The sequence below is a fragment of the Fringilla coelebs genome, assembly GCF_963513975.1.
Source record: "Fringilla coelebs genome assembly, chromosome: 12".
Taxonomy (NCBI): domain Eukaryota; kingdom Metazoa; phylum Chordata; class Aves; order Passeriformes; family Fringillidae; genus Fringilla; species Fringilla coelebs.
The window spans coordinates 11552369-11562354 of NC_140038.1; the positions used below are offsets into that span (position 1 = coordinate 11552369).

Consider the following 9986-nt stretch of genomic DNA (forward strand, 5'->3'; position numbering starts at 1 on the left):
AAAAGAAATGATCTGTGCTTATCTTGAGGGTTGCTCAAGAGTGGCTGATAGTGTATAACTTGTATCTGATCATTTTAAACTTGTTTATTTTTTGGCACAAGAATTTGGGAGTGGAAGCATTCCAATTAGACTCTACAGCCATCCAGTACAGGACTCCTCTTCTGCTCTCTCATGATACTTATGCTGACTGAGAGAACAAAGAAAATGGATTTGGGTTTTTTTCCCTACATAGATCAGCAAACTTCTCACCTAGCTGTTAGCAGGAGCCAGAAGCCAGCATTTGATAACTCAGAGGTTTGTTTAGCAATGTCTCAGCAAAGAGTCTTAGGTTACATTTATGTATGTGAGAAGTTCCTGTTCAGTAGCTACACAGACAATAAATAAAATGTTTACTGCATAAAGTACTGCAGTCACTAAAGCAGTGTCCTGCCCTTGTTTTTGCTGACCAGGTGTAATGCAGAAAGCGAGGAGGACAGAAGAGTCATTTCCCTCCAGCTGGACAGAGACCACCATGCTCTGTTTGTGGCATTCTCCAGCTGCGTCGTTAGAATTCCCCTGAGTCGGTGTGAGCGTCACGGGTCGTGTAAAAAGTACGGCTCCATTCCTGACCCCCCCCTAAAGCAAGGGCACCAACATTTCTTTGGAAGGAAGTAAAAAAATGCATGATTTTTTGGGGTTTTTCTCTTGCAAGGGCATGTATTGCTTCACGGGACCCGTACTGTGGCTGGTTAGACCATGAGGCATGTGGAAGAGTGACACCAGGCATGCTGTAAGTACTCCTTTTCAAATTAGCCCAGCATCTCTAAATATGCTTTACATGAGCTCATGCCCTGTGCTCTTCCCTTGCACACGGTCACTAAATCTCTGGTATTTTAAAGATTTTTTTTTTCCAGTGGACTGTATTTGTAAGAGAACAGAATGCTAAGTCTGGCCTAACTCTGGAACCTCTGGGTGAAGACTTGCATTCAGTGGGAGTTTTAGATGTGTAGGAGGACAGGCAGACCTGTAGGAAGAGCAGTTGGAAGCGGGAAGGCAAGGAATCACAGCGTGCAAACCTGAGCAGCTCCAAGAGGACAGGACACAGTATGCCCTCCCAGGCATGCTCGTGGTTGGGGCACAGGCAGTTGTGAATACGAAAGCACAGGACTCACAGTGAGAAGAGCAAGGTTGTGCCTCCGCAGTGGAGCCGGGGTGTTATATATGCATACCAAAGGCATTTTGCACAAATCAAGTCTGTAATATATGGTGCACTAGCAGCTGTATCTTAAAAAAGAGGCCTTTGTAGCACGCCACTGCAAACTTTAACTGGTATAATTGGATGGTTGTATCTAAACCCAAGAGCATGCCCAACGAAGAAGACATGATGTAGTTGTTAAAAAATGGGATTGTTTTTCTTCTATTTCCTGGCATAAGCACACAGAGATAGTTTTAAAGCTGGACTATCCTGTACATTTTGTACAATCCTCTGGGCCATAGACTGGCTGTTGTGTATGTTTCCATTTTCTGCTTCCAGGCAAAAAAATCTCCATATGTATCCTTACTAATACTGTTAATTGCAGGTTCTCTTTGTTTGTTTCATACAACCACAGCACTGGAGGATACGTGCAAGATGTTGAATATGGCAACACGGCACAGCTTGGGGACTGCCATGGTAAGGCACAGTCACTGCTGCTCCTTTGGAATGTCTCACCATAGTCTGTGGCCACACCTCACTGTGGATGTTAAATTTCTGATGAGCTTTTCAGTAACATGATGAACACATCACCTGGTGTTACTGTGAATGTTCATAAAGCTGAGCTTTTTAGTCCTGGGTGGCAGAGTTTTTCTCTTTCCTTCACCAGTTTACAGCTATTTGGGGTCTACAGCAAAGTATTGAAGAATTTATTTTTTGTAACCAGTGATATTTCAGTTTTTCTTTTCCATTACTCAGGTTTGAGATCTTTTGCTTTCTTTTTGTTACTTTTTACTGATTACTTGTTCCTTTAATTCTTTTAGAAATTTTGCCTACTACAGCTACACCAGATTACAAAATATTTGGCGACCCAACATCTGGTTAGTTTTTTTTAATTTTTTTGAATTAATGACCTTTACTTTCCTTCAGTTCAGCATTTTCAGCCCTTTTTTCCTTCCTTTTGCACAGTTGGCAATCCTCCATTTTTGTGCTTTTACTCATGTTCCCACTGATGGTAAAGATAGTCAGACTCTTCTCACTCAGCACTTCACCCTGTGTAGCCGCATGTTAACAGCTCATTATTTATTGAGACATCTTTTATTAAAGAGCCTGATTAACATAGATGACATCTTCACTGCACGAAGTCCACTAAGCTTTACTCTTGATCCCCAGCCATGCGTTTGTGAATGCCCCTCTTGGTCATCTCTAGTAGATGAATGGCAGAACTTCATCATCTTCCTCCTTACCTCTCCTTTTCTCTTTTCCTTCTTTCCCAGCAAGCTTTTTGCACGAATACACATTTTCTAAAATGTGTATTTCTTTCTTTTTGAAATGCTTTAAGTAGTTTATGCTAATAGAAAAAAATTTAACATCACAAACTGTGTAGCTGAATGAGAAATTGTGTAGACAAAAGTGGCTTCGAAAAAATGTTGTGCATTGTTGTCAGATGGACTTTTGCATCTTTTTCTCCTCCAGTGATTTTTCTAATAAGGTGTTCACCACCAGCCCCTGGTGTTCAGGGACATCCAGTGCTCCTCTGTTGAACTCAAGAGCAGAACCTGTGTTGACTTCAACAGGAGCAAGACTCAGGCCTTACTTTCCAGCCTTTGCTTTTGGAACTTGGGTCTTTGCTTTCAAACCAAGGGCACATTTCTGACTGACAAATAGGACAATAATCTATTTGTATGTTAAATTTGTAAGAGTGCAGCAAGAGCTTTATTGGTGGTTTGATTTCTGACATTTTCACTTCTGTAACTTGACAAGAAGTAACGTTTGAGACAAATATTTTCCAGATCTATTTACCCACAATGCAAGTTAGAGACTCACTGAAGGAAACAAAACAAAACAAAACTGTCACACAGAAATGCTGCCTGGCTTTATGAGTGCTTATCAACTGAATTTTCAAAGTGGTATTTTATGACACAGATACAATTGAACCTTATTTTTAAGTCCTGAATGAGTGTGCTTTTGAAGTACATTTCTCAAGTCTGATCTTGAGCCATAGACTTTCCTGCCTAAACCTACTGGGACCGTGAACACAAAATACTCAAGGGTGCAAATGAGACTGGACTGTAAACCCAATTTTATGAGTTTCCTCCTCTGTGCATTTTCACGTAGGCTGTGGTGGGTCTGTTCAGCAAACATGTTACAGAGGAGCCAGAATCTCTGCAGGATTGTTCCTTAGGAACCATTACAAAATAGGGGTTAAAAACATTCCTTTTATCCCCACCTGCAGAAATGGCTCATTCAGCAGTTCCTGGTGTACCATAATAGCAGTTATGGAGCTGATCTGGTTTCTCAGGCATAACCTGTCATGAGTGTGCATCGTTCCAAGTAACTTCTTTTTTTTTGAAGATGTTTAAAAGGCAGCCAACTATGTTGTCTCCAGTGAAGAATATAGCAATTAAGTAGACTAAGTTGTGCTTTTCACCCCCACAGTTGCTTACTTTAACTTTTGCACTGCTTTCACAGTTGACTTCTCTGGCTTTTTGGCTAGCAGCTGTTGAAATGTAAATGTACTATTTTCATACTTCCAGTTTTGAAGTAATTGATTTTAATCAGCCATCTGTACTTCTGCAGAGTGTAGTGGGGGGGGTCACATTTTGCTCTGACATGTAACTCCCATAAAATACTGTGTCCAGCTATAGCTTAGATGTGCCATGAAACACATTAATAAAAATCTGTTTGCCACCACAGACATGGAGTTCTCCTCAGCTTCCATTACCACAATGGCAAGTATCCCAGTTATATCACCTAAAGTGATTGGTTCCTGGAAACCTAAAGTGACTGGCTCTCGGAAATTTGTAGTTCAAGATGACCCAAACACTTCTGATTATTCTGATCCATTATCAGGTGTCCCAAAGGGTAAGGCCTTACCAGGGAATACATTGCCGCTGAATGGAAACCTGATAGTCTCAACACTGTCTAAGGCTTAAGTTAAATGCAACAGCTATGATTGTTGGGCTCTATTTTACACCCATTTCCTGTGAATATGCAGACAGTGCAATCATGTTTTTCATACCTACTTATCCCATGGACAAAGTGCTGCTTAGAGCTTATAATGGGAAACACAGATCCTAAGCTCAGCTTTTTAATCCTAGAGTGGTCCAAAACTCTCTTTGAAATCAATGGCAGTTCTGGATACATTAAAAAATTACCTTCTGCACCTCTGTTTATTGTTTTCCATCTTAAACTGTTTAAGCAGTAACTTAAATACTGACTTAGACTGTCAGTCCTCATGAATGGTTGCTTATGTTTTGGGGTTTTTTTTATTTGGGTTGGGGGTGGTGGCAAAACAGAACACAAAGCAGAGCTCCATGAGACATCTGTGTGTTAAATGGGGCATATCCCAACCTCTGTTTGCCTGGAACATGGTCTTGAACAAAGGTCAGAGTAAGAAAGTGCTGAATTTTTATCCTCTGGATATGAGCATCACTTTAGAGATGATCTCAATACATACTGAGACATCCAAAAGTTTTAAGCTGAACACAAGAAACCTAATCTGCCTGTAGTTCATCTTTCTGTAGCCATTCTGGCAGCTAAGTGAGCCTTTGATTAGGTTCTTATGGCAACTGAGACTTTAAGTCAATAAGACTACTGCAGTCAACCACAGGATCGAGAAGCTTCCAATCCCCTAACCAAAATTTAACCCAAGTCTCTCTCAGTGCATAGCACAGCAAGGTGACAGACATGTTTGCACAATTCTGTACTTACTGAAAAAAATCTCACCAGCCAAAAACCATTTCTGTTTTATTACCATTCACAAAACATATCAGGTTTCCTATCAGCCATTATGGCCGTGCATTTGTCATTTTAATTTGTTGCAATTATTTTCTGTTTTGCTTTAAGTTTTTATTATCATCTGCTCTTGGTTCTGAATCACATTTTGTGTCATAGCTATTAGTGAACTTTACTGATATTCTCCTTCTGCTTTTGCACAGTGCCATTAAAACCTGTAACCCTGAACATTAACAATATTCAAAGGCCTTGCCTCTAACAAAAAGTGACTCTGTTCCTTCCCTCTTGCTCTTTCATTTTAACATCTCTTGGGATAGCAACAGTATTACTTTCATTAAAAACTAACATTGTCTTAGCTGCAAGATGTCTGTGGTTGCTTTAAAAAATCTAAAAAAAAACCAAAAACAAAGGGAGCTTGTTAATACCGAAATAAAAAAATTAATCAAATATTCCATTTCTTGGTCTAAGCTAAAAGTTTCTAAGTTTTAACATTCTCTAATAATTTAACCTAAGTTTTTTCTATAATGTTATGCAAGTATTATGTTTGTTATTGGTAAAAAAATAAAAATCAGTGCTCTGACAGAATCACATTATCTTCAAACGCGGACATGTACAATGAGTGCAGGTGTGCCACTACAGGACCAGCAGCCTGGGAGTGGAGTAGTTTACAAGTTTTCTACTGTATTCCATTAGCGTGGCTGTAACAATGCAGTATATATGTTACACATTTTTACACGACATTTGCATAATCCTGTCTCTCCTTTGAAACTGATTTATGAGTTGGGCAGGAAAGTGAGAGAGAAATCCATCCATGAGTTATTAATTGCTGTCTGGCCCAGTAGGACCTTCTAACCTCAATTTTCCAGCAGAAATCATTAATGTTAATAACATAAGGCCCCTATTTGTGAGCCTTAAAGGAAATTTGGGGACAGGCTAAACAAAACATAATATAAGGAGAGAAGCTGCAACAAGCATTCCTCATTATCAGAGAAAATGGACAGTCTTCATTTAGCCTTGTCAGTGCACACACAGTCATTTTATAATTTTTATAAAATTATTTGCATTCCCCAGTGGAGTAGATTGCAGGATCCTACCAAGTTACACCAACACCACATCCAGAGCACTTAAAAACACTTATTAGACACTTCCATGAGGAAAGGTACCTTCTTCTGAAATGTGCCAGTATGCAATACCTGTGGATTTATGATATCCTGCCTGTCTTTTGCAGGTGTGAGGTGGGAAGTACAATCAGGAGAGTCCAACCAAATGGTACATATGAATGTCCTAATCACTTGTGTCTTTGCTGCTTTTGTCCTGGGAGCCTTTATTGCGGGAGTGGCCGTTTACTGTTACCGGGATATATTTGTACGGAAATCCAGGAAAATACACAAAGATGCGGAATCGGCTCAGTCCTGCACTGACTCCAGCGGGAGCTTTGCCAAACTGAATGGGCTGTTTGACAGCCCTGTCAAGGAGTATCAGCAGAACATTGATTCACCCAAACTGTACACAAACCTGCTGACCAGCAGAAAGGAGTTGCCTCCAAATGGCGATACCAAGTCCATGATGATGGACCACAGGGGACAGCCTCCAGAATTAGCTGCACTTCCAACTCCTGAATCTACTCCAGTTCTCCAACAAAAGACTCTGCAGGCTATGAAGAGTCAGTCGGACAAAGCGCACGGTAACCTCAATGCTTCACGAAAGGAAACCCCACTAAAAAGCCCTCAGTTTTTTCCTTCTAGTCCTCCACCCCACTCTCCTCTAAGTCATGGACATATTCCCAGTGCTATTGTTCTTCCCAATGCTACCCATGACTACAACACATCTTTCTCAAATTCTAATGCGCACAAGGCGGACAAAAAGATGCAACATATTGATCATCCACTTACAAAATCATCCAGCAAAAGAGACCACAGGAGATCTGTTGATTCCAGGAACACCCTGAATGATTTTCTGAAACACTTAAATGAAACTACTAATAATCCCAAAGCAATTATGGGAGATATTCAAGTGGCCCACCAGACTTTAATGCTGGATCCAATGGGCAATATGTCTGAGATCCCACCTAAGGTTCCCAACAGGGAGGCGTCTTTATACTCTCCTCCATCGACTCTGCCGAGAAACAGTCCCACAAAACGAGTGGATGTTCCCACCACTCCTGCAGTACCAATGACCTCTTTGGAAAGGCAGAGGGGTTATCACAAAAATTCTTCACAGAGGCACTCAATATCTGCCCTTCCTAAAAACTTGAACTCACCAAATGGTGTTTTGTTATCCAGACAGCCAAGTATTAATCGTGGGGGGTACATGGCTCCCACAGCAGGCACTAAGATGGACTACATGCAAGGGACGCCTGTCAGCGTTCACCTCCAGCCTTCCTTGTCCAGGCAAAGCAGCTACACGAGCAATGGCACCCTGCCCCGCACAGGAATAAAGAGGACACCCTCCCTAAAACCCGACGTGCCACCAAAACCCTCATTCGTCCCTCAGACGACACCAGTCAGACCACTGAACAAATACAGCTACTAGGACATGTCTGTGCTAAAATGAGTGTGGCACTGACCTGTAAGGTTGTGAAATGATGTGGTAGACACATAAGGCAGAGACTTGCTTGTTACTAAGGAGAACAAAGTGGCCAAAGAAACTGTCTTTACTTGAGCAACATCTGTGTCTTGCCACATGTAGCTGTAGCAAGACTTCGTGTACTTGCTACAAGCAAACAAAAAAAAAAAACAAAGGAAAGTGCTGGTCATTACATTTCTTTTGTTTGGAGCTAAGGAGACATGTAGCACAATGGGGTGGGGGCTACATTACTGTTCTAAATAGCTAAACAACAGTTTTTGGGAAAAAATCAGTAAGCAAATACTTGAAAAATGGGTTCCATTTTAGACTGCCATTAAGTGTGGTCATTCCCATTAAATGTGAACATTTTACTATGTATGCATTCACCTTGCCTCTTGCACAAATGTCAGAAAATGGTAATGTCTCAATGAATAGATGGGTTAATAATCAATTTGCTGGAATTAAGTCTCTGGCCCAACTGTAGCATTATTTTTTTTCTCTCCATATGTGTGGCATTTTGTTTTTGCCACAGATGAAGCTGTGCGTGTGTGTGGATGTGTGTGTGTACTGTACACACTAGGTTGTACTTAGATTCCCATTGCATCTTTTATGCTATGGAATTGTTTACATTGAGCATGACTGAACAAACAGATGACTCTGCCTTCTGCAGCCCACTGGGCTCAGCTGGAGCCAGCTACGGATGAACTGCGCATCTCTGACAGCCTTCTGAGGGGAACGCCTGGATGAAAGAGCCACCCAGTCAAAGAGTGCAGATATGGTAAATTCTTCATAACTCTGTTATGCTGCTATTGATTCAGAGCTGTGCATTTCAAATCTAGTGTTTTGGGCTGGAACGGGGGAGTTTTACTGTGTTTCCACAGTGCCTCCATCCAATACCTGGCCACTGTGAACTTGAGCCCCTGTACTTCTCACTGAGGGCAGCTAATAGTCAGTTCATTTGGCAAATGCCTGTGTAACTGGAGAAGGTCACATTTTTGTTGCATTTAATAACGCCCTACACGCTGATAGACTCTTGTCAATAAAAAAGGAGAAACACTAATTGGCCTGGCAGAAGCAGTCTGTGAAAACTCAACAGTAGTGCAATCAATTTGTTTTTGTTGTGTAAAGTAAGGTTTGTTTTTTTCCAAAGTCATGCAGGTAATGACAATATTCTGTAAATATTATGTGTGAGTTTACCTGAATCTGTGCATTTTGTGCCTTATTCATGCAAATGATAAAAGTACTAAAAAAAAAATTAAATCTGTCAAGTGTTCTCACTATAGCACATATCTCCCGAGTGCCAGTTGTAAAACCTCTCAACAGCACCCAAAAAAAAAAAAAAGATAAAATGCAAGAATAATTAATGGTAACTAAAGGCAGCCTACAATCCAAGAAGACAGCAGCATTGAATCACCTTACCATGATAAACATTCCACTCCAGCTCTCTGAAGGATCAAACAGTTATAATGTGAAATCAAATGAGGTTTCTAGGGTAATGGAACACCTGCTAAAGTTGTGTAAGCTATTTAGTAGGGTTTACAGTATCCACTTGCAGCTGATGTTCAACACAGATGGCTATTTTAGCTTGCAAACTACACACTACCACATTGTTTATTGAACATAACTATAGAAATAACCATGGCAGAGGAATATTCATGAATTAGTGGGACAAATAACTGCAACGGGTTTCAGAGACGGTGGAGATTTATATTATGTGTTCAAAGGGGAGAAAAGGTTAGTCACTAAAAACTGGATATCTGTTACAGAACAAAGAATAAAGGATAGAAGTAGTCATTTTTTTCCTGTAAGGCTGTAAGGGACATTTATTTCCTGAGACCTCTGGATCCAAAAATCAATGATCTTTCTTCCTAAACACTTCTGTCTTGCAACTAAAACACTACAGATTAATAACTATTAAAATGTACTCAGTTGTCAGAAGACACAAACTGATCCGAATTCACTTTACAAATATTAATACAGACTTGTGTGACCCGGAAGATAAATGTATGTGAACCCTGATAACCTCCTGTAACATTGTGCTGCCTTGTAGATGGTAATGTGAGTTCTCTCAGTATTTATGTTGAAATTTCTAACATTCAACCTAGTCCTTATTCTGTTAATTTAATAATAAAAGATGCTTTATCCATTTGTGCAAAGGTAAACGCAGATTGTATCTTTTTTAATGGTACGGCATAAAAAAAGTAACCCTTAAATGAAGCTGCTCTATTACTATAGAGTACTTTAACATGTATAGATATCTTGTAAACTTGTATTGTGGATGTGTAAATAATACGTTCTTTGGGTTTTTAACACCGCATGTAAAGTCAAAATAAAATATTCCCATGTACCGAGTGTGTCATTTCATTATTGGTGCAGGTGTGTGGATTGGATTGGATTACTGTGGGGGAAATGTCTGTTTGCCTGCAGCAGCTCTGCGAGGAGGGCACAGAGGCCTCGGCCGCTCCCTGGCCTGCAGGACTGGCAGAGGTTGGGGTGACACCCCAGGGTCCTG

At 40.6% G+C, this 9986-nt stretch overlaps 1 protein-coding gene across 4 annotated transcripts in view; it reads left to right on the plus strand.

The window, feature by feature from the left end:
• The window catches only part of SEMA6D (semaphorin 6D), a 31338-nt gene extending 21585 nt beyond the window's left edge, over positions 1-9753 (plus strand). The window contains exons 14-19 of one of the 4 annotated variants that reach the window (XM_084213684.1): positions 450-590; positions 692-769; positions 1560-1651; positions 1996-2052; positions 3869-4036; positions 6138-9753. In XM_084213684.1, the coding sequence (XP_084069810.1) occupies positions 450-590; positions 692-769; positions 1560-1651; positions 1996-2052; positions 3869-4036; positions 6138-7441 (1840 nt within the window). In that variant the 3' untranslated portion in view covers positions 7442-9753. The remainder of the gene's footprint in view (positions 1-449; positions 591-691; positions 770-1559; positions 1652-1995; positions 2053-3868; positions 4037-6137) is intronic. The other 3 variants (XM_084213685.1, XM_084213686.1, XM_084213687.1) reach the window with 3 other exon arrangements.
• The last annotated feature ends 233 nt before the right edge of the window (positions 9754-9986 follow it).